At 39.6% G+C, this 22,284-nt stretch overlaps 1 protein-coding gene across 1 annotated transcript; it reads right to left on the minus strand.

Moving 5' to 3' along the window:
* Positions 1-229: 229 nt before the first annotated feature.
* Positions 230-22,067, minus strand: glrx3 (glutaredoxin 3). Its single transcript, XM_037544463.1, has 11 exons — positions 21,959-22,067; positions 18,880-18,988; positions 17,190-17,264; positions 12,070-12,271; positions 8,215-8,387; positions 5,407-5,468; positions 5,274-5,331; positions 3,559-3,611; positions 3,347-3,386; positions 2,812-2,904; positions 230-501 (listed from the first exon to the last, which is right to left on the minus strand). Exons 1-11 carry the CDS (start codon positions 22,021-22,023, stop codon positions 451-453), a joined length of 981 nt encoding a protein of 326 aa, XP_037400360.1. The 5' UTR covers positions 22,024-22,067; the 3' UTR covers positions 230-450.
* Between the last annotated feature and the right edge of the window lie 217 nt (positions 22,068-22,284).

The following is a 22,284-nucleotide window of genomic DNA, read 5'->3' on the forward strand; positions in this document are numbered from 1 at the left end:
CCATCATAATTTTACCCTCCACAGTGCGCACTATCATCAAAAGATTCGGGAAATCCAGAAAAGTCCGATGGGACTGCATTAAAAACGAGCATGTTTTTGATATGGATACTACCATATGAGCTTGGGAATATTTTGAGAAACCGTTTTTATTAGTATTTCACATACTGCCCCTACATTTTTGGACTTGTGTAAGTAGGTTTGTATAAGAAGGGCCAAGAAAGCCAACAGATTTTCACTTCTAACAGGGTCAAATGCTTTATTAGATTTGCAGCAATCATTGCTCAATTCATAAGTGGATCCTGCACAACAATGCATCTCCATATTAGTTCACCTTATCTCCAAAAAGAAATAAACTGGCTGGAATACAACGGGTTGTCCCCCTGTGACCTCTAGGACGCCTCTGAATACGGCAGCAGAGACTTCGGCGTAACTTTGTTCCCATCACCTCTCCTAGTTCTCTCCTCTGAGCACTGACTCCAGCTCACCGTTCTCTTTCAGCTCCTGTTGAGGCACAACACAGCTCTGTTATGTGGGAATTTCTGCATGTAGTTTCCATCATTGTGGTTGCTCTAAATACAGCACACAATCACCCAAGTTAGAAACTGCAGCCCATTTGTTGATGCGTAATTTGTGTTAGCCATCCTTCTAACCGTTCCTCAGAGGTCATTTTCTAACCAGAGAGCTGCTCTTGGAAGAATATTTTTAGTAGTGGACCACTCTCAACCCCGCAGTGACACACATCAGTATACCACTGCCATGTCAGTGTCGCTGTGATGTTGAGAATGGTCCATCAAATAATATCTGGCTAAAAGCGGTCCTGTGGTGAGAAACTGACCAATGATGATTGTGTATGACAACAAAATGGTGTACAGACTTCAACTGTTATAACCTACATGTTGACAAAGTGGCCAGAGAGTGAAACGCAAGGCAGGGGCTCCTAATAAAGTGGTATCTTAATGAGTATAATTGTAATTGTGTGAATGTTGAAGCTAACTGCATTGTGAGACTCCACTGTTTTCCATTTGTCTCTACACCAAGTGTGCATGCCTTGGAATATGTACATTTCTGATGAGTCACCCTTTTTCATAAAGCTGTGAATACAACATTAGGCCCTGGCTTACTGAGAGAACACACATAACCGTAAACTGAATAATGCGATAAATGGAGACACATCTCATGGAAAAACATCAATGGAATTTTGGAAGTAGCCTACATTACACTTATACACAATTATTTCCATTAGGATCATATGATAGTCCGTTTCTTCAGAGTTAACTTTAAATATTGATCTATATGTAAACTATTGAACTAGGTGTCTCACATGTCATGCAAATGAGACCTTTTAGCACAAAACATCATGAGAACACTGATTTAAATCTGAAACGAACCACTGTACACTGCAAGATGCTGTACATCTTCAATTGTTAAAACCTATGATATCTGTTGACCTTAAAGTGGCCTGAGAGTAGAAATGCAAAGCAGGGGTTCCTGATAAAGTGGTATTTGTAATTGTGCAAATGTTGAAGCTCGCTGCATTGTGACACTCCACTGGTTTTTCTTTTGTCTCTAAACCAAGCATGCATGCCTTTGAATTTGTAAACTTCTTACTGAGAGACATCCTAACAAGTACAAAGGTGGTTCTTTTATTACTGAGTGTTTTCGTGAGCCTTCAAGTGTGTTCATTTGTGGAATTTTTATGCCCTCTTATGGACAAGTACTGATACTGCAGGCAATGTTTGCAGAGAAGCAGTTTACACAATACAAGAAAGAGAGTTCTATTAAAACATGAATAATGCCTCCATCAAACAAAATGTATTGAACAAAAATCCTCAATCGGCCTGTCATTTTAAATCTACCAAGGAAATCAGGTAGTACCAATTGCATTTCACTTCCAGAAAATCTGCCTTTTGCCCAAGCTTAATTTATTTTCTGATGTGAGCAAAATCATTTGTTTCTTTGCTGAATTCATGGTCAAAGCACAACATAGTAACCATATTTACTCAGGATAAAGTATTTACATACCACCAAATGTCAATAAATGTGTTTCTTTGAGAGGTTTTGGGATAAATGTCTATAAAATGTGTGTCATATATAAATGACCATGGTCCATTAGGGATTATATATTCCTGGTGTCAAATGGAGTTCCGTCTGGAGGGCAGCACTGCAGTTTTACTCCATATTAAACACACCTGATTTAACTTATGGGCTAATTAGCAACATCTTCATGAGTTAAATTCAGAGTGTTAGATGAGGGTAAAGGCAAAAGTATATTCTGCAGACCTGTGGCCTGGAAAGAGACCAATTTCACCCCTGTGGCATATACAGTAAAGGATGTAGATAGAGACCCACAGCCCTCAAATGCTTCAACTCTTCCCTGCAGCACCACACTTGATTCAGCACATGAAGAGCTCAATAATACAATGATCAGGCATTTTAAATATATTTGGTAGATTTCAATAATCTTTATCAAATATGAAAAGTGTGCCCATTTCAGCTGAAGGTCAAAAATCATGTGCAACAAAAAACATTGTCAATTAACTCCAACTATAAAATAAAATAGCTATTTTTTATATGAACTCATTTTTGTAGTTCACAAAGGGCTAATTATGTTTCTATGTTCAAAAGAAACCATAATAGTGAAGCTCACTAGCCTTTAAATGTGCTGAACAAGTATGTCAGCTGCATAACTTTTAAATCATTTCTGCCAGAATATATCAGCTTCACATAAAATACAGCTAAGCTGATTAATAAACATTAAAAGATATGTTTGTTTTAGTGTAGGTGAATGTCACTGGATTATGTGGCAGTCACCTTGATGATATCCAGGCCTCCGATGAGATCCCCTTTTACATAAAGCTGTGGATATGTTGGCCAGTTGGAATACGCCTTTAGGCCCTGCCTAACCTGAGGGAACAGACATAACAATAAACTGAGTAATGCAGAGTAAAGCAATGAATGAAGTCACATCTTACTGAAACAAAACCATGATCAGTGGAATTTTGTAAGTAGCCTACATTAAACACATTCAGCCATGAACATGGTTACTTATAAAACAATTATTTACATTAGGATCATATGATAGACCATTTCTTCAGAGTTAACTTCAATATCTTATGCTATATGTGTCTGACAAGTCGTCATGCAAGTGAGACCATTAGCACAAACCATCATCAGAACACAGACTAAAATCTCTAGGCTGAGAAAAGTACCAATGCAATCACAGTATTTTAAGCTCAACATGGGAATTGCCCTATTTATACATATACACTGCTATTCTAACAGAAAACTCTTCAGTAAATGCGGAGACATTTCACAGAGACTTCACTCTAACACAACTGTATATTACCTCTTCATCTTGAAGAATATCAAAGGTGTCATATTCAACTCTGCAAAAAAGATAAATAATAGCTCTGAATAATTTATACATAAATCAAACAAGCTGACTAGAACAACTCTCTTGAATTTTCACAAGACACATGCTAATGAAAAGGTGAATTATGTAAATCATTTATGCAGATATATATGAGGTAAATGAAAAAAAGATGCCAAAGGTTTTACCCCACGCTGTTCATTATTTCAAGAATCTGACGGCTGAATCCGCATTTGGCGACCTAAATCCATAAACACACATTAGGGAAGGTAGAACAAGCACATGTTTGCAGAGTGCAGAGGAGCGGAATGAGTGCAATCAGAGGAAGCAGGGATTTAGTCTTCAAAACTCTCCCTGAAGAGCCACTCCACTCTCTCAGTCTGTTGGAAGCTCAAAGGAAAGTCGGCACTGTGGATTTTCACAGCCAGCCGTCGCTGGCTCTTCAGACCACAGGCTGGTACCAAACCCGGCTTTCATTTAGCAACTTACAACCACTCCTGTCTGTAAAGTCTACACTTTAGAACTGTCTCCACTGTGAGAGAAGTAAGATCCTTATCAACAAGAAAAAACGAAAAGGGGGTGGGGGGGTGGGCGGGGGGCACAAGCACGGTGAGGATAGAGAGAAGGAGGGATCTCAGGAGAACAGGTTTAAAACTACTCCAAAGAACTGCTTTCATGTGTGAGCTGCAGAAATCAATAGTGATATGAAGAGAGAGGTTAGGGGTCTTTCTCCCCCATTAAAGATGGAGAACTCCAGCTCTCTCCACACTTTCTGGCACACAACATTGATTTCCTGTATGGTCCGCTTTCTGAACAGGTCCTCTAAATGTATGTTAATGCATTTCATTCTGTTTTTGTTTTAATTCATGTGTTTTGAAGAGAGCGTGAAAGAACTTAAAATTAAAAGGTTCTTTGCATGATGCCACAGAATAACCACCCTCTTGGATCCCTAAAAAACCTTTCGATTGATTGTTCTTTAGAGAAAAGGAGAGAGTAAAGGACATGTGTGAAGAACCTTTTCAAAGAACACAATGTAAAGGTTCTACAAAACCATCCTTTAATTGGTAAACATTTATATTAAACTATTAAAAGCCATCATAAATCTCTTTCACACATTGCTCAAAGAACCCTTTGTGGCATCTTTTCAACAGTAGTTTGTACACACTTCATTTTTCTCTTTTCTCTGTTTATGTTATAGAATTTTTAACTATATAGTCTTCTTCTTCTTTTGGCTGCTCCCTTTAGGGGTCGCCACAGCGGATCATCTGCCTCCATCTTGCCCTATCCACTGCCTTCCTCTACTTTCACACCAACCATCTCCATGTCCACCTTCACTACATCTCATAAACCTGAGGTCTACCTCTTCTCCTTCTGCCCGGCAGCTCCATCTCCAACATATTTTAACTATATAGTAAAGAAGCATATTTACCAATTAATATCCACTACTCAGTTTTGAAGTAAATGTGTCCCAAAATCTAAACATATCAGTAAACATATATTTTCTGCAATTAAGTAAACGTTTTTGTGATTTACTGAAAAATATTTTGCGTGTACAACAAATTATTTTGTGTGTTCAAAGCTGTGTTTCTCATGCACTGGCTATCATTTTTGAGTTACGCTCAAAATTTGTCAAAATTGTCACCACAAAGATTTGGTCAAGTTTATTCTTAATGTTCAATCACTTATTTTAATAAAAATAAACATAATTAAGGTTTAGGGTCATTCAAAGCGAAAAGATTTTAGTCAAAGGTCCAAGATGGTTAACAGTCAGAAAAAGGTTTTCAACTTGTATACAGAGAATGAGGACGAGAGAGAGAGAGAGCGCGAGAGAGAGAAAGCAAAACACAGTGAGTATGGGAGAGAGATTTTCAGATTTGAAATGATCATACTAAAAGCCACTCACCTCTTTATTTCCTTTCATAAAGAGCATGACAGAACATTTGTTTATGAGAGATTTCAACCTGTTGAAAGAGAACATTGTTATTTTCTCAATTCTTTTTTCTTTAATTGTGTATGTGTGTGTGTGCATGTATTACCTGTTTTCCAGTGTGACAGTCTTGGGGAAGGTATTCTCAATCTCGCCAGATTCAACCAGCTCCTACAGTTGGCACAGAAGCAGATACAGAGACATCTCTGAAACCGCAGCTCACACACTGCACAATCGCACACACTTTCATCGCTCTGTTGCTGAACGCACACATACACACTCTACCCCAACTAAGCGGCACCCTGCAGAGTTCTTTTACCATGCTGTGCAGGTGAACTGACTCCTTTAATGAAGGAGGGGTTCTTCTCCACAAGCAGGAAAGAGAATGAATAAACGAAGAAGTCTGTTGTTGGCTAATCTATATCACCTCTCACAGCAGGGGCACTGTGCTTGCTTTAAGCAGAATGAGCTCGAAGGGACTGTAGACACACCACACAGAAGCTAAAAACAACAAGCAGAGAACAAGAACACACACACAGTCTCAGACCATCCAATAAAAACAGACCATCCTCAATACTTCAGCCTGCTCACAGAGAAGGACCTTTAATCGGAACTTTCTTCAATAAAACTGAGCCAAAGACCAATGTAACTGCTGGAAAAGTTGAGAATGATGGTATAAGAATTCCCACTCTAAGAAAACCTTTAATCCAAGACACATTATTAGAATTTACATGTTGGCTGATAAAGTTCATTATTTTCTAAAAGGATTAAGACTCTTTAAAATAGTTTGGGGAGGTTGAAGTAACTGGCTTTAAATAGGGCTGCCCTGAACAATTCAAATACTGGAGTATTATTTGTTATGTTGGTATTAATCTCAATTAGTTTTGCTGCCAAGCAGCTGAGACAGAGACTGAGACAGCAGGCTAGTTCATCTGTTTGGTTGATTCAAGATATGAACAGCTTTACATCTTTATGAATTTTGTAGAAAATGTTGCAACATCCACTGAGAAATACCTGACACAGCTGGTTAGTCTGTCTACAGTTTTGATCATCAGAAGGAATGGAAATGTATAACTGGGTGTCATCAGCATAGCTATGAAAATGTATATTATGTTTCCTAATGACATCACATAGAGGTAGCGTGTACAAAGAAAAGCAAAGGCCCTAAAGCTCCTTGAGGGACTCCACAAGAAATGCCAAATCTATTTGATAAATGATTTCCCATTGAAACCATGAACTGCCTAATACCTAAACATGTGCCCAAGAGGCTGACGTTGGCATTGAAGACGCTAGATTAAAATCCTGTGATCAAAGGCATCAAAAGCTGCACTAAGATCTAATAAAACCAGAATAGATGGTGCATCAGTCTGAGGTCGCTCAAATCAACCAATGCTGCCTCAGTACTATGGTTAGAATGAAAACCTAACTGAAGCCTCTCATATAACTTGCTTGATATTAGATACACATTTAATTGTTTGAAAACAACTTTTTCCAAGACTTTACTTTAAAAAGGTAGGCTTGAAATTGGTCTAAAATTATTTAGTATGGAAAGGTCAATGCTACTCTCTTTTAGCAGAGGCTTCATCAAGGCCGTTTTAAAAGTGTCTGGAAAGTAATTTCACTCATAATGGAAGTGAACTTGGACCGTTAAGTTAGCAATGGATTGTGAACTATCCATTCTGTAAACCAGTTAAACTTGCTATGAAAAAATAAATAAAATGCTAAATAAAGATTTTGGAAAGGGAAAAAAAAAAAAAAGTTTCTGTATTACTTCTGAACTTACTTATGCTGCTAGCTAATTAGGCAGAAATTCAGCAAGACTGTGTTAAGTCACATAGATAGATGTGCTGTAATGTATAATAAGATAAGGTTGACCCTTATCTGACATAACATTACAGCACATCTATTTCACGGCACCTTTGGGAAGTCCACCACAGAAAGGAATGCATAAATGTGTAACCTTGCTAGTAAAAGGTTAGACCCCCTTTTGCCTTCAGAACGGCCTTAATTCTTTGTGGCAGACTTTCAACAAGGTGTTGGAAACATTCCTCAGGAGATTTAGGTCGGTTATTTGAGTTACTGCTGCCTTTCTATCATCTGCCCATTCTCCTCTGACCTCTCACATCAACAAGGCATTTTCATCCATACAACTGCCGCTCACTGGATATTTTCTATTTTTCTGACCGTTCTCTGTAAACCCTAGAGATGGTTGTGCGTGAAAATCCCAGTAGATCAGCAGTTTCTGAAATACTCAGACCAGCCCGTCTGGCACCAACAACCACGCCACGTTCAAAGTCACTTAAATCACCTTTATTCCCCATTCTGATGCTCGGTCTGCACTTCAGCAAGTTGTCTTGACCACCTCTACATGCCTAAATGCATTGAGTTGCGGCCGTGTGATTGGCTGATTAGCTATTTGTGTTATCAGGAAATTGAACAGGTGTACATAATAAAGTGAGTGAGTGTATATGTTACACAACAAAAACTGGAATCCTTTCATTAAAACCAAAATGAATATAAACATTACTGCTTAATAGAGAACAATCATTTGAGTACTCATTCAGAAACATCAGTGAGCATTTGAAGCCTGTTAATGCTGTTTGAGCCAGGTCTCCTATAAATGTATGCTCTTTTAGATGTATTAATCCAAGAAAATATATTTAACATTTATATTAGCTAATATCATCAGTGCATACCAAAAATGCAACTTCTTCCATTTTTGGTGTTAGTGAACACTGCAAAAACCTTTTGTGACATTATTTTTGATTGTGTTTATCAGCATTTTGTAAGTCCTCTAGTCTTGATTTTATAAATTGATTTAAATGAACTGCTTCTCACACTATTTTCATCTTATAAAGCACACGGCAGCACACTACACTGGGCACAGAAACAGGGTGACACTGCCCGCTCCTCTCACCTTGACAATGTCTAGCCCTCCAACCAGCTCTCCATTAACATACACCTGAGGGTAGGTGGGCCAGTTGGAGTAGGTCTTCAGCCCCTGCCGAACCTCCTCATCAGACAGGATATCAAAGCTGCTGTACTGGATGTTGTGGTCCTTCAGAATCTGCACTATCTGCCTGCTGAAGCCTGCAAGCCCAAAAGACAACAGCCATCAAAAGACCTGCACTAGAATTCCAAACAAGTTTTATCTGAATTGATTGTTAATTCACATTGATTTCAGTTACCAAAACACAGAATTGGACAGACGTTTTCCCTACTGTTTATTCCATCACTGTGATTCAAAATATTAACCTAGAAGAAATCTGCAACCTACCCTTTATGAACCTAACCAGTTCTGCAATTACACTACAGGTGTTGCTATGAATACTACATTTCAAAGCACTGGTATATGACCAATCTCAAAATGTTAGAAAATCCAACCGAACAGCATCTAGAAATGGTATTCATTCATGCATCAAAGTTCCACCAAATGAACACAGTGGTTAATTGGACAGAGTTTGTGAAAATGAGGCCAAATAACCAAATCATACTGAGCTGGTTAAGTTCAAGTAGACAAAATGACCAGACAATCCTGTGTGCACCACTCCATTTTAACAGAATTCACTGTTTATGCCCTTTTCCATTTCATTTTCAACTAGATAAGCACTTACACCATGCTCTGGCTGCAATCTTTGCTCAAAGAGGTGAGAAGAGGTACTGTAAGTGATAGCCTCTTAGTAAGCTGATCGACAAATGAAATTCTTACAGCTTAACATGCACAATCTTAACAGTCTGATGGCTAAAGCTTACTGAACTAAGCTTAAGTTTACAAAAGTGATGTTTGGGTGTCCACATACTTTTGACTATGTAGTGTACCTTCAAAAAGCACGTAGTTAATATCTAAGTCTTTAATAGTCACAATCACAATAATTTTCTTTCAATCTTAAAATGTCAATGAAGGTTTGCCAGATAGGGGTTAAGAAGATACAGGAGAAGAGAACCACAGATGAGAGGGAAAAATGCACCGAGAGAGGGAGGCAGATTTGATACAAGCAGAAAGAAAGAAAGAAAGAAAGAGAGAGCAAGTGAGAAAGTGAGAGAAGGCAAAAGAGAGAGATGTGTATAAGGTGATGTGCTGGGTTTGTGTAACCCCCTGCAGTAAAATACCCATTCTGATTTTTCCCCACTCACGTGGGAATTCATTATAAAACAGCTGGAGGCGGCTCACTAATGCTCATGCAGTTGGCACTATATTAACTTGTTTCTATTAGAGCAGGCAAACACGCGGTCCAGCTGCCTTCTCTGGCTCCAGGCTACCTCCACCAGACACGCTGGATTGATTGCTGAGGTCTTTCCCCCACTTTTATTCCTCCCTGTAGGGACAGACAAGCGCTCGCTAGGCCCGACTCTGCTCCAGGAGCCAGGCAACATTAAAGTCTCACTTTCTCCCTGTGAGGAGAGCTATCTTAGTATGCAAACAGAGCGAGGGAGTATTTATATAGATGAGCTTGACATGGGAGCAGGTAACCTTTTAATTTGAGATGGGGAGGCACATTTCAAGCGTGTTTGCAGATAGCTTTGTCAGTTAGCTCTGTGCATGCAGGGAAGGGAAGAGTGTGTGCGTGTTAAATCTGCCTCTAAAGCTTAAACACCACACTTTAGTCTCAACAGGAGTGACTCACGGTCGCTGTGAAATCTCACTGATTTGGACAGAAGCCAAGCGAGTGGGAACTTCAATCACTTACAACATTAAAAATTCCTCCGACTCCGACCCACCTACTGACACCTGGTCCAGCTTTAAATAACACGGCTGCACTTAGCAACAGGTTCTGGCTTGGATGTCACAAATGAATAAATGCAGCAGATCCTTTTCATATAAAACAGGGCTAGAGGAACTGGCAGCAAATGAAAGAGAGAGGCTGCCTACAAGACTACAGCTGCAGGACCCACGAGCTGAAGGCTTCTGTGATCGGCTCGGAGAAAGAGAAAGCGTACCTCAGACCTGTACTTTCTTTACTTGACTCTTTCCGTGGTCCACATGGTAATTCTTCAATCTGCCTCAGTCCATTATGAAATATGTATTTTGAACATTGTTGGATGTGGAGAGCAAAAAATAATAAATCTTAATATAAACATGTTTTGAAAACCTGAACTGAATGTAACTTAATAATGAATACACTTGATCTATACAAACGTATGCAGTTTCTTTTCTGAATTGTCTGAGTATGTATATAACGCAGCTGAAACATTTTCTCTCTGTAATTTACATGCATCACAATCATTTCTCTAAATTCTTCTTAATTGTGCTTAAGATCTTCCTTTGAGTACAGAACAAACAAGAACATTTAAAGCTGTTAAGCTTACAAACTGTGAGACACACAAAAACAAGTCCAGTCTACAATGTGGATATTTGTAACCTTAGAAGTTGAGAGTTATTACTTTCATTTTGCCATACTGTTCAAATGTAATTATGCAAAGACCTACATTTACAGTTCTTGCAACTTTATAGCACTTCCAAATTTTTACATCTGTTTATGTCAAGAAAAATTATGCCAAAAATATTTCTGTATGCAAAATAAAATACATCTTCTACTTGAAACAATCATGGTATCAACTTAAAGCTTCAAATCTGCAAAAATAAATCATTTTGTTACTGCTGGTGATGCACATATATGTAGGTCCTGTTAACTTCCACTGCAATGCTGAGCTGCCATAAGTGGCTACAGTTGAAAAGTGCTTTATGAGGCACACGTTGCTTTCACACACACGCACACCCACAACTGTTGTAATCTGACTAAAAATGAATGAATTAGGTTTGATTTTCTTTGACACAAACTTTACATCTGAAAACACTACTGCAAGTTGATCTACCTTCTAACAGCATTACAAAATGTTAAGTCAAGATGAAGCCATTCCGTTGCAACTGCTGTCACCAAGCACACACATCTCACCATTATTAGCAAGCTAACAGAGCACACTTTCAATAATATGAGGATCCAATTTTGGCTCGAGTCCTGCAGACACAACTATTCCATTTTCAAGAAATGTAAATGCATGAAATCTATCAAATGAGCCGAGTTAATAAAGCTACCAAAAGGTCCTGTGGTCCTTACAGCGATATATTAATAATCCAGTAATCTGCAGATTATTTTAATGCCCATTTTCAATACCAAACAAAAACAGACTTAACTGAACAATAGCACACTATACAGGACATTTCAAAGACTCCAGAATACTTTATTGAAGATGAAATAAAGGAAGCTTTTAAAAATATTAACATTAAAGAACATTTTTTTATTTCTTTATATTTAATGAAGAAACTGAGACTGCCCTATATCACACATGAGGTTTCTGAAAGCTAACTACAACAACCCAGTAACTGTGGTGTGCATGTTTGGTTTACATCCGATTTGAATCGTGTTCATGTACATCGATAGAAGAATGGGTCACTCACTCAAACAACCTAGCGCTCCTAAGAGAGGTCAGTACACAATTACCTTACTCCAGTGGTTCCCAACTCCTGTCCTGGAGTACCCCTTACCCTGCACCTTTTTTCTCTGCTACAAACACAACTAGTCCAAATAATCAGCTCATTAAGCTGACAACACAAAAACGTGCGAGGCAAGAGGTACTCTGGGACCAGGGTTGAGAACCTGTGCTTTATTCTACTGCTCACCTTTTCAGCACACCTTCACTCTCTTAGCACTACACTCTCCATCACATACGTTCAAAAACACAAAAAGTCACACATATACACGCTCCCTCCTTTTACCTGGACCCTCTAGTGGCTTGTTCGTGAGTGTCTGTGTGTGTGTGTGTACATGTTTACCGCAACGTGGCTCCTGCGGCGATCCCTTCATGAACAGCATGCAGGGCGCAGCGCTGATGAGTTTCTTCAGTCTCTCGTTAAGCTCCTCTTTAGGGACGTCCCCCACCCCGGCAGGCCCTCCCCCACTGGACGCCAGCCGCTGCACCTTATTGGTCAGCTCAGGGGCATGTGCACCATCCAGCCTGTCAATCTTCTCGCCGCCCTAAGGCCCGTCCAAAAATAAATAAATAAATAAATAAAAACACCAGCACACCATAAGCACAACATTTGGGGGTGTAGGTTTGCAGGGGGGGGGGGGTGGTGGGGGCTCACTACACCATTAATTTTTCAGAGTGTTAGTCTGTTTGTTAGTTTAGATAGTTTGGTGGGGAAACACAAGAAGGGAGGAGAGAAAGAGAGAGAGCGAGAGAGTGAGAGAGAGAGTGAGAGAGCGAGAGAGAGGGCTCTAGGCTTCTCTTTCTTTGACATGTTAAGATGTGAGTGAAAGGCTATTTGTGATGTAGGGGCTTAACCTCTGATTATTTCTCAGCTGATTGATCCTGACATCATGTTGGTCAAAAAGCACAATTTTAGACCAACCTCTAAAAGCTCAATCGTTAAACTCATTCATAGGGCTCTACAGGCTGTACTCTGAGCCTTTTCATAACAGCATTACAGAGATTCAATAAAGAATACTTCCATGCAAAAAAACTTACTGTAGGTGGGCTGCGGCAAAATTCATGCTTTACTTGTTTGGGATTAAACTAAAGACTAAGGCTACATTCACAATGCAAGCACTGGAGCTTATCTAGAATTTATTCTATTCTTTTCTTGAATGTCACTTTTTGTCATATCAAAACCATTTCAAAACCCAGCTGCTCTTTACTTAATTTTTCATGAGAAATGAATCAACAGAAATTCTGAATGACTACAATGAATAAAATTTACAATAAAATATTCAAGTTTTGTTTTCCTTCTAATATAAAGTTTCCAGCATCTTTGGACACTTTTCAATCTCCCCACTTCTTCATACTTCGTTTATTCACAATTTCATTTGGCATTTTGAGTGTACAGAGTCCCATTGGCAGACTGCATCAGGCCTTTGATCAATATACAAGGCAGAGTATTGCTTAACTTAATAAGATAGTCTAACACAGTATAAGACATACGTACTCTGTTAGACTATCATATTAAGTCGCTGCCTGTTGAACAACAATCTAAGACAAACCTCTAAAAATTTGGCTCATCAGTTTATCCACTATGAAAAATCTAATTTGAAGGGAACATATTACAACTACAGTTAACAAAGCAAAGCTTTCAACAATTAGCGGCAGTAGGGGTGGTAATCTTTAGGCACCTCACGATTTCGATGTATCTTTTTTTTTAATATATACATCATTTCTATTTTCTCACTGTGTGAGGACTCGGTAGTTTTAAAGCAAAGTATTTGTAATAATCCATAATGCATTTACTTCCAATATCTTTTATTAATAAATCAAATGGAAGCGATCTAGAAGGCTCTCATTTCACTGAGCTTGTTTTAGATGCTGCTGCCACTAATCTGCGATAAAGTGCACTGTTACGGTGAAATAAGATCCAGTGGTAATGGATGTCCACAGCTGTGCTACCCGTTTAATTCAGTGATTTTATAACTTCGGTTTTGGTCTCATTGTAGAAAGTCAGGGGTCACTGTGTCAGTAAAATATCTTCGAGACTGAACGCCAAATCTCAGCTCCAAAGTGTACAACATAGATTCAAGATTTTTATTGTCATGTGCACAGCAGAACAGGCAGTTACACTGTACAATGAAATTCTTACTTTGCTGTTCCTCCATTCACCAAATATAATTTATAATATAAAAAAATATAATACAACAGTACAGTGTAGGTAAGGTGCAGTTATTGAGTGCAAGGTTAAACCAGTTCAGAATGGGATGGGGCAAGAGGTAGTAAGTGAGGTATTCACCAGCCTGATGGCCTGTGAACAGAAACTGTTGGTCAGTCTTGTAGTCCTGGACTTCACACTCCTGTAACATCTGCCTGAAGGCAGGACTGTGAAGAGTCTGTGCTGTCCCTGATGATGCTGTGGGCCCTCCTGATGACCCTGGCATGATAAATGTCCTGTAGTGAGGGGAAGGCTGCTCCTGAGATGGACTGTGCAGCCACACGCTGAAGAGCCTTCCTGTCCTGAGCAGTACAATTTCCATACCAGACCACGATGGAGCTGGTAAGAACACTCTCGACCGTACTCCTGTAGAAGGTGCTGAGAATTTTGGCTGGCATGCCAAATTTCCTCAGTCTTCTCAGAAGTACAGTCGCTGCTGGGACTTCCTGATGACGAGGTGTGTGTTGAGACCAGGTGAGATCCTCACTGATGTGGATGCCAAGGAATTTGAAGGTTTTCACCCTCTCCACTTCAGTCTCAGCAATGTACAGGGTTTTGTGCGGCTGCCGCTTCTTCCTTGGATCAACAATCATTTCCTTGGTCTTGTCTGCATTCAAGGAAAGATTGTTGCTATGGCACCAGGCCATCATCTCATCATCACCTCCTTCCTGTATGCTGTCTCATCCCCACCAGCAATCAGTCCAATGATTTAGTATCATCAGCAAACTTGACGATGCTGGTGTTGTTCTGGGAGGCCACACAGTCATAAGTGAAGAGCGTGTAGAAGGGGGCTCAACACACAGCCCTGGGGGACCCCTGTGCTCACTGTTCTTGTGCTGGATGTGCAGCTGTCGACTCTGACTGACTGGAGTCTATCTGATAGAAAGTTCAGCACCCAGTTACAGAGGGCAGGTGTCAATCCGAGGGTGAGGAGCTTTTCTGAGAGTTTGTGTAGGATGACCGTGTTAAATGCTGAGCTGTAGTCGAGCATTCTGACATACATGTCCTTGCCCTCCAGGTGTGTGAGGGCTGTGTGAAGGACTGTGTTCACTGCGTTTTCTGTGGACCTGTTCTGCAAACTGAAGAGGGTCTATAGTGTTCAGAATGGTCTCCTGGATGTGAGACATGACTATTCTCTCAAAGCACTTCATCACGATTGGGGTGAGTGCAATAGGGCGACAGTCATTTAGGCAGGTCACAATGCTTTTCTTTGGGAGGGGTACGATGGTGATGGACTTGAAGAAGGATGACACAAAAGCTTGCGTGAGGGACAGATTGAATATGTCCACAAACGCGTCAGCCAGTTCTGATGAGCAGGCCCTGAGTGCACGCCCGGGGATGTTGTCTGGGCTGGCTGCTCTCCGTGGGTTTACATAGCGCAAAAGCCCTGGTTCTCAACGACTGAGAAGACTGCAGGTCACATAGAAATGAAGTTCCGCCTGGCTAGTAGCTACGAAAAGGCAGAGATTTAAGATGAAGAGATTTAAGGCATTTATAAGTGGCGCAGTGGTTTCCTGGAATGTTAAATCTGCGACAAGAGACTGTCAAACCTTAAAGATGCGAAGATGAAGTCGCTTCTCTTTTGAATTTCCACGTTCCCCGGAACAGGAAAATTCTAACAAGAAGCTGGCGAATGAGAAGTGACTTCAGCCTCGTAAAACAGCCGAACGCTGAGAGACATTTTACAGTAAGCTGCTCTACTTCTGAGGAAAAGTTTTCTGGCAGAGAGGGGAGGAAAGTGGCTATAGTTGTGTTTTTTGTTATGTGCTGCCACAGACTGTCCGGGCGCCGCACTTACCCACTTCCAAGTTCCGCTTTTTACGCTCCCTCAACATTTCGGTGGAAATTAAAATTTAGAAAATAGATATTTGTCATTTATTAGTCGATTCAGAATCGTTCATGTGCGCATCGCAATACATCCAAGAATCTTTTTCCCACACTCCTAAGTGACAGAGAGAATTTATATGACTACATTCAAGAACTCTAGTTTTCCACTGGATTATGCACTCTTCATGTCTGGTTGTTTGTTTTGTATTGCCTTTGTCCCATCTTTGATCTGTGTGTGTACACCTAACATTATGCCACCATCCTGCTTTACCCAAACCCCCACCCAAAAAAAAGAAAAAAAAGAAATAAAAATTATACACATAATAATAAATACGATCAGTAAAAAGAGGCTGCGTAGAATGTGGTATATTTATTTTTGACCACTAAGAAGAGCAGCAAATACCAGTCAGATTAATTATATTTTTATGAAATCTATAGTACATTTCTGGAGAACTGTGCACAAAATTTAACAAAACTGACCGTTTTAATCACTCTAAAGTAGTACAGACGTCTTTAATTCAATATAAGGGGCTTAGTGAAAACTAACTGTGAGCACTTTGTGGAGGCTGTGCTTTAGCCTGCCTAGTTCTAACTGCAAGTTATTCACCTCTTACAGCCATCAAGAGAGTGGCTAAGATAAAGTGTGTATCCTGTAACTTACATAACAACTCAGTAACAGTTAGGATGAAAAAGAGCTTTTATGGTTAAAGTCTTCATTTTCTTTTCTTCAATTTTGAGGAGTACCGTCTAATTGATGTCAAAATATGCAGATATTCAGAGATTCTGAATTTTTTGTAGCAACATGTCTAAAAGCACATTTGGCTTCAAAAAGTACATAAAATATCCAAGTTACATTTTACCCTGTGGCAGTTTGTGTCCTGCTCTCCCCATAGTGTTTTTTAAATGACAGTGACAGTAAGAACTAAGATGGATGGAACCCACAATGAAAGATTTTAAAGAGAAACACAGTAGTTTATTATGCTGCTGAAAACGTTCATGTACGCATCCACACTTGTTTTAACAATCCCAAGAACATACTCACATTCAGCTGGCTATCAGATTCATAGCCTTTTATTTAACTTAAATTTCTCGGTCACTTTGTTGACACTGTCACTGTCATTGGTTAATTCTTGGATTAAATCCTGCTTACAAAACAAGGCAGAGCATGAAACTAACATAGGCTCTTGCTAAACTATGCTTCGACAACCACAGCTTGGTTGCACCAACAGCACTGTCTATAATTATGATGCTACATTTAGTCAGCAATCTTCCAATTTTATGTGAGGGGGGGGGAAAAAAGCAAGACAACATTTTAAATCAGGTGGAATATTTTCTTGACAGTTTAGATAGCAATGATTTATAATAGCTCATAGTTTTGGGGACCATTTATGAATATAAGCTTGAAGTGCTCTACAGGAGTGAAATCATACCTTGAAAAAGAGGAACGTAGGAACTGAGCTGATCTCATATTTCTCAGACACCTCAGGGACTGCTTCAGCCTCCAGCTGTGACAGAGAGAAAGAGAGTGAGAGAGAGTGAGAGAGAGAGACAAAGGCAAAGTGAACGAGAGAAAACCTTGACGCACTACTGACCTGGTAAATTTCCAGTCATATTTAGCTACCACATATTGAAATCCATAAATCACTGACCCAGGTTATGTCATGACTGCAGTAGTTACCCTCCGCCCCAGGCTAATACTGCAGTTTGGGCTTCTGATAAGAGCAATGAGCCGGAGGATCGTAGCTGACATGCCTTGACTAGGGAATGGCTGGCCAAATTAGGACATAAATAGGGACAGCACTCCAAAACAGCCCTGTGTGGTCCCACTGCAAGCATTTACATGTACTGCATTCCAATATAAGTAAATAGCATTTATATATAAAAAAAAAAATCCCATGACAAAACACTGTAGCAATTAATGAGAGACAAACCACAAACAAACTAATGAGATTACACTAAAACTGCTCATTTAGGAATTCTCTAATATGTTCAAAACCCAGTGATTCAGAAAGACCAAAGTCATGAATGTGGCTTTTGGATAAATTAATCTATAACTCCCTAGAACAAAGGTAATATTGACCTCTGACTGATTAGAAGATCACCCTCTAGTGGTCTTTGGGACACATGGCAGTCAAGGTCATACAAAGCCTTGGGCAATTTAACAGTCTTTACAGTCTTTAAAGGCTGTGCAACCTAGAAGGTATGTGTGAGTTTAAAAGTAAGGCAGTAAAATGGTTTCATTTTAAATCTTACATCTTAGTCTAATTTGACAAAAAAAAGCACAGTAATCATTAAATCATGCCAGTCATGGAGATCATAAGACTGTATATAGGTTTAACTTCCAAACTGCATTTACTGTGATATAAAACAGATAACTGAACAGTATTTATTTAAAAAGAAAAAGTAATAAAGAAGCTCAGGATTCTCCAATAGTAACATTAAAGAAAAAAGCACTTAAGCCTAAAACTAAGTGGTGCACCTTCTTGCAAAATCGCATAATAAAAATCATGAGACACAGAAAAAAATTAAAGTATTTGCTGTCTTAGCTCACTTCTCAGGCAGGCATAGTGTCTTCATATTATAATGTGTGCATTTAGTTCTTCAACCAGTTAAAACTAATCAGGAACTGATCTACTCTTTTTCTACATTTCTACATTTCAGAGACTTTTATTGTATGTATACATTGCTAAATATATTCAAATCAATGCTGGACGATAAATCAGAGTCTAAATCTGAAGTAAGTTTACTGCAGTGAATCAAATAAATAAATACATTAAAACATTAGTAAGCATTTGGACCAGTTCCACAGGGCTATTACACTATATTAAATCACTGCGGAATCCATAATGGATGGAACTGTTGAGACCAGAGCTTATGTATATTTATAGTTACTCAAACACGTAATTCCGAGCGATATGTTTTAAGACGGGGTTTTCAAAATAAATAAGAGTGGGCATCATGTATCAGGAAAGGTGGGTACTCCGGTGCACCTTAAGAAAAGGAGGCATTCACTTCTTTTAAATGCCACCCTAAAAATACTAAATATTTTTAATGTCTATCAAATCTAAAGGTATACTGTGCCTTCAATACAGCTCAAATCGAGAACACCGGTGAACCTACCTTGACAAACATGGTGCTTTTGTGCTCCTTGGCTAACTCCTCCATCACATCGTTCATCTGAGAGCATTGTGGAGCCCATGGTGCATGGAAATGGACAACTGTGAGAGACCTAACAACAAGAGTGAGAAAAGGGAAATGTTACTACAACAGTGAGACTGCTGTGAGAGCAAAGTAATTTACTGAACAGATGCCGTAATCCTGCCTTTCGCCTGAAGACTGCTGGGATAGGCTCCAGCACCCCCCCCCCCCCCGCGACCCTGACAGAGTAGCGGCTTAGAAAATGGATGGATGGATGGATGGATGGATGGATGGAGTAAGCCACACTTTCACACTCACCATGCTTAATTACTAAGCCATGTATGTAGTTTAGTGGTGAACAAAATACAATATGTCTACAACCAATACAGCAGCAGGTAAATTTGCTGTTTTTTTACACTGCATTCATGTCCAAGGATTCCACTGGTTACAAAATTACCATTTAGAGTGGATTACATCCCAGTAAACAGTACTTAGAGCCCCACTCTAAATCAGTGGTTCTCAGTTCTGGTCCTGGAGCAGCCCTGTCTTGCACATTTAGTGTTTTCCCATATCATAATCAGGAAAGTCCTGTTAATTATCTGAAGAGTTGAATTATGTCTTTTGGTGCAGGATAACCACTCTTGGAAAGCTAGTCAACTCAAAAAGGTCTCTGTAATTAACCAAACATGGCTCTAAATGAAGATACTTAAGATTAAAATATTAAAAACGGTTCTCTATCCCATTCCTGGGATCTCATATACATGCTCCCACACAAATGACTTTCAAGATCTTCATCGGTTTGGTCAATAATACAAAAGCATGGAAAACTGCATGCAGTGCTACACAGTTACACATTTTCTCTGCACTCAAATTATTAGTTCATTGGTTGAATAATACTTAACAACTGCTGCATAGAGCAGACAGACCAAGTGCCATGTCATTTAACACTGCCTTCTGGTCTGCACAGTATTATAGCATTACGGTTACTAAAATCTATCTGATCTTAATCAGGTCTTAGCAGGTCTACCTGCTAATTAAAGTTCAGTGTATGGTCACATAGTGCTGGGATCAAAACTCTCATCAACAAAGGGCTGATGAGGCTGCAGGTTTTCATTTCAATCAAGCAGAAGCATACTCGATTCCAACTGTTTCATCAGCCGGTGTCAGTCTAGAAACAAGTGATTAATAATATCCAGTGTGCTCCTGCTTTGTAAGAAAGAAGACCTGCAGCCATTTCAGCCGTATGGCTTACTTCCTCAGAGGGCTGGCACACTATAAAACTCTCTACTTAGGAACTCATGCAGGGAATACTGCATGTCTAACACCATGCCCCAATGGTTTTCAATGTGTTTCATATTGAACTGAATCTTCCTTGAATTGAAAATCATTTTAAAAATGTCCATCAATATACAGACACTAACACATGCTTAAAAATGTTCTGAAAATCTGTTGAGCCACACAGCAAAACCCACCAAAGGGATCTAATAAAACAAGATATTTTGTGCTGTAAAGCAAAGCAGATTAGGCATGAGTACATAACATGAGAAGAAAAAAAGAAATAGAAAAAACATTCAAAACGACTAATTACTAACAGGCATAGTTTATATAATGAAGAGAGTTCATGTACAGCAATTCAGCCAAGAGAAACAGACAAGCAGACGGAAAAGCAGGAAGAGCAGCTGTAAAACCACAATGTAGCACAACAACGGCGAGGGGTGAGGCATATCGGTCACCGAAATATAAAATGTGCTTTCAAACTGGAAACATACCTTCTGATATAAATGACACAGGAAATAAGTTATTCTCTCTAGTTAAGATAACAAGGCCTACTCGAGATTAAACAAGTCTACCAACTGCAGTAAAGGGGACCGAAATTACAAAAATTATACAAAATGAAATGATTGAGATGCAAATAAAGTCATTCAGAGTGCTGTCGCGTGAAATGCTCTGCTCTAAAGAAACTGTTCAGAGTGGTGGTGACCGAAAACAGCCACCTGAATAGACTGATGTCTCTGACAGCTCCCTCACGGAAAGTTAATGTATGACATGGTTAGATATGCGCTGCTACATTATGATACGTTGTACTAGAATATATTTTAATGTATTTATTTTAATACATGAATGGCAAAGGGGTACATGCAGGACACTGTATGGCAAAGTAGTGTCCAAAGAAAACTTGATTTATTTATTTGATTTTGACATAAGACACGTGTAGGTTCACTGGTGGTTTCGGCTAGTAAACAAAACGGCTATATGTGTGTTGTAGACCGACTGGGGACCTGTCCAGGGTGTATCCTGCCTTCCGCCCGATGACCGCTGGGATAGGCTCCAGCACCCCCCCCGCGACCCTGAGGGAGAAGCGGCTTAGAAAATGGATGGATGGATGTGTTGTAGACACAGCGACCTCTGGTTCCTATCACCACCACTGTAAAGAAATCTGAGTCTGCAAGCTTCTCTTCAATTAACCACTTCACATCAAACCACTCCGAATGACCGTGTTGGCACCTCAAGGCCTGAATTATTCAGAAATTTGGAAAAAATGGTGGAATTCCCTTTTATGACACCCGACTGCCTGCTGGTCAGCCAACTTTAGCGGCCTTAGCTCTCAAGTATTTTAGTTTTTATCCTTTTTCGTGCACTGTTTCATCTGTTACTGTTCCACCTGCTTAATGTGAAACAAGCCGCGCGAGTCGAGCTGCATCCCGTTCTGTGAAAAGTGCTAAACTTACACAAAAACACTATTCCTATCACAGTTCTGTCACCTACCTGCACTGTTACATAACATCGCCACCACATTATTATTAAAGTAAATAAAGTGACAGAGCAAATATTAATATTATTGTGGTTTCAGTTTATATAATCGCAGCTAGCACAGCTAACCTGCTCCGTACACTGCGACCGGCTGAGCTAACCGGTAGCCTCACTTAAGCTAACGACAGTTACATTATCTGTTGTCTTTTTTGTTGCCATGTCCGACGGTTTAGAGGCTGGTGGAGCTGCTCAGCTGTCATACCCGTCGGTTTCTACTGCGACCGAGTTAGAGGACAGTATTTTCACATACTTGCCGGCCTTTTTTAGTAGCTCCTCAAACTGCTGCGGCGTCGTTGCCTCCGTCAAGCTCGCCATGATTGCAGGCAAATGTAGCCGCGTACCTATTCACTGGTTTTCGCCTCTAAAGACATTACTAATCGATCTGCGAAACGTCTTTCAGTAAAGTGAAACAAAATTTATTCCCGTTTAATATTTTATAGATTAAATGGTGCTAAAAATAAATGGTGCTTATTTATGTTATTCTATAAGTATACATTTACAGCAATGTTTGTGTCATGTTTTGCAATATATGATAATATAGAACATTATATTTCTTTAAATCAGTGTTCAGCTTTT

This window comes from Pygocentrus nattereri, chromosome 13, assembly GCF_015220715.1.
Source record: "Pygocentrus nattereri isolate fPygNat1 chromosome 13, fPygNat1.pri, whole genome shotgun sequence".
Taxonomy (NCBI): Eukaryota; Metazoa; Chordata; class Actinopteri; order Characiformes; family Serrasalmidae; genus Pygocentrus; species Pygocentrus nattereri.

Coding starts and splice junctions, on each gene's coding strand:
- glrx3 (XM_037544463.1), bottom strand. CDS start 22,023: ATGGCGAGCTTGACGGAGGCAACGACGCCGCAGCAGTTTGAGGAGCTA. Junction 18,989..21,958: donor CTACTAAAAAAGGCCGGCAA/GTATGTGAAAAT, acceptor TCTTGTTGTTAG/GTCTCTCACAGTTGTCCATT. Junction 5,332..5,406: donor ACTGTCACACTGGAAAACAG/GTAATACATGCA, acceptor CTCTTTCAACAG/GTTGAAATCTCTCATAAACA.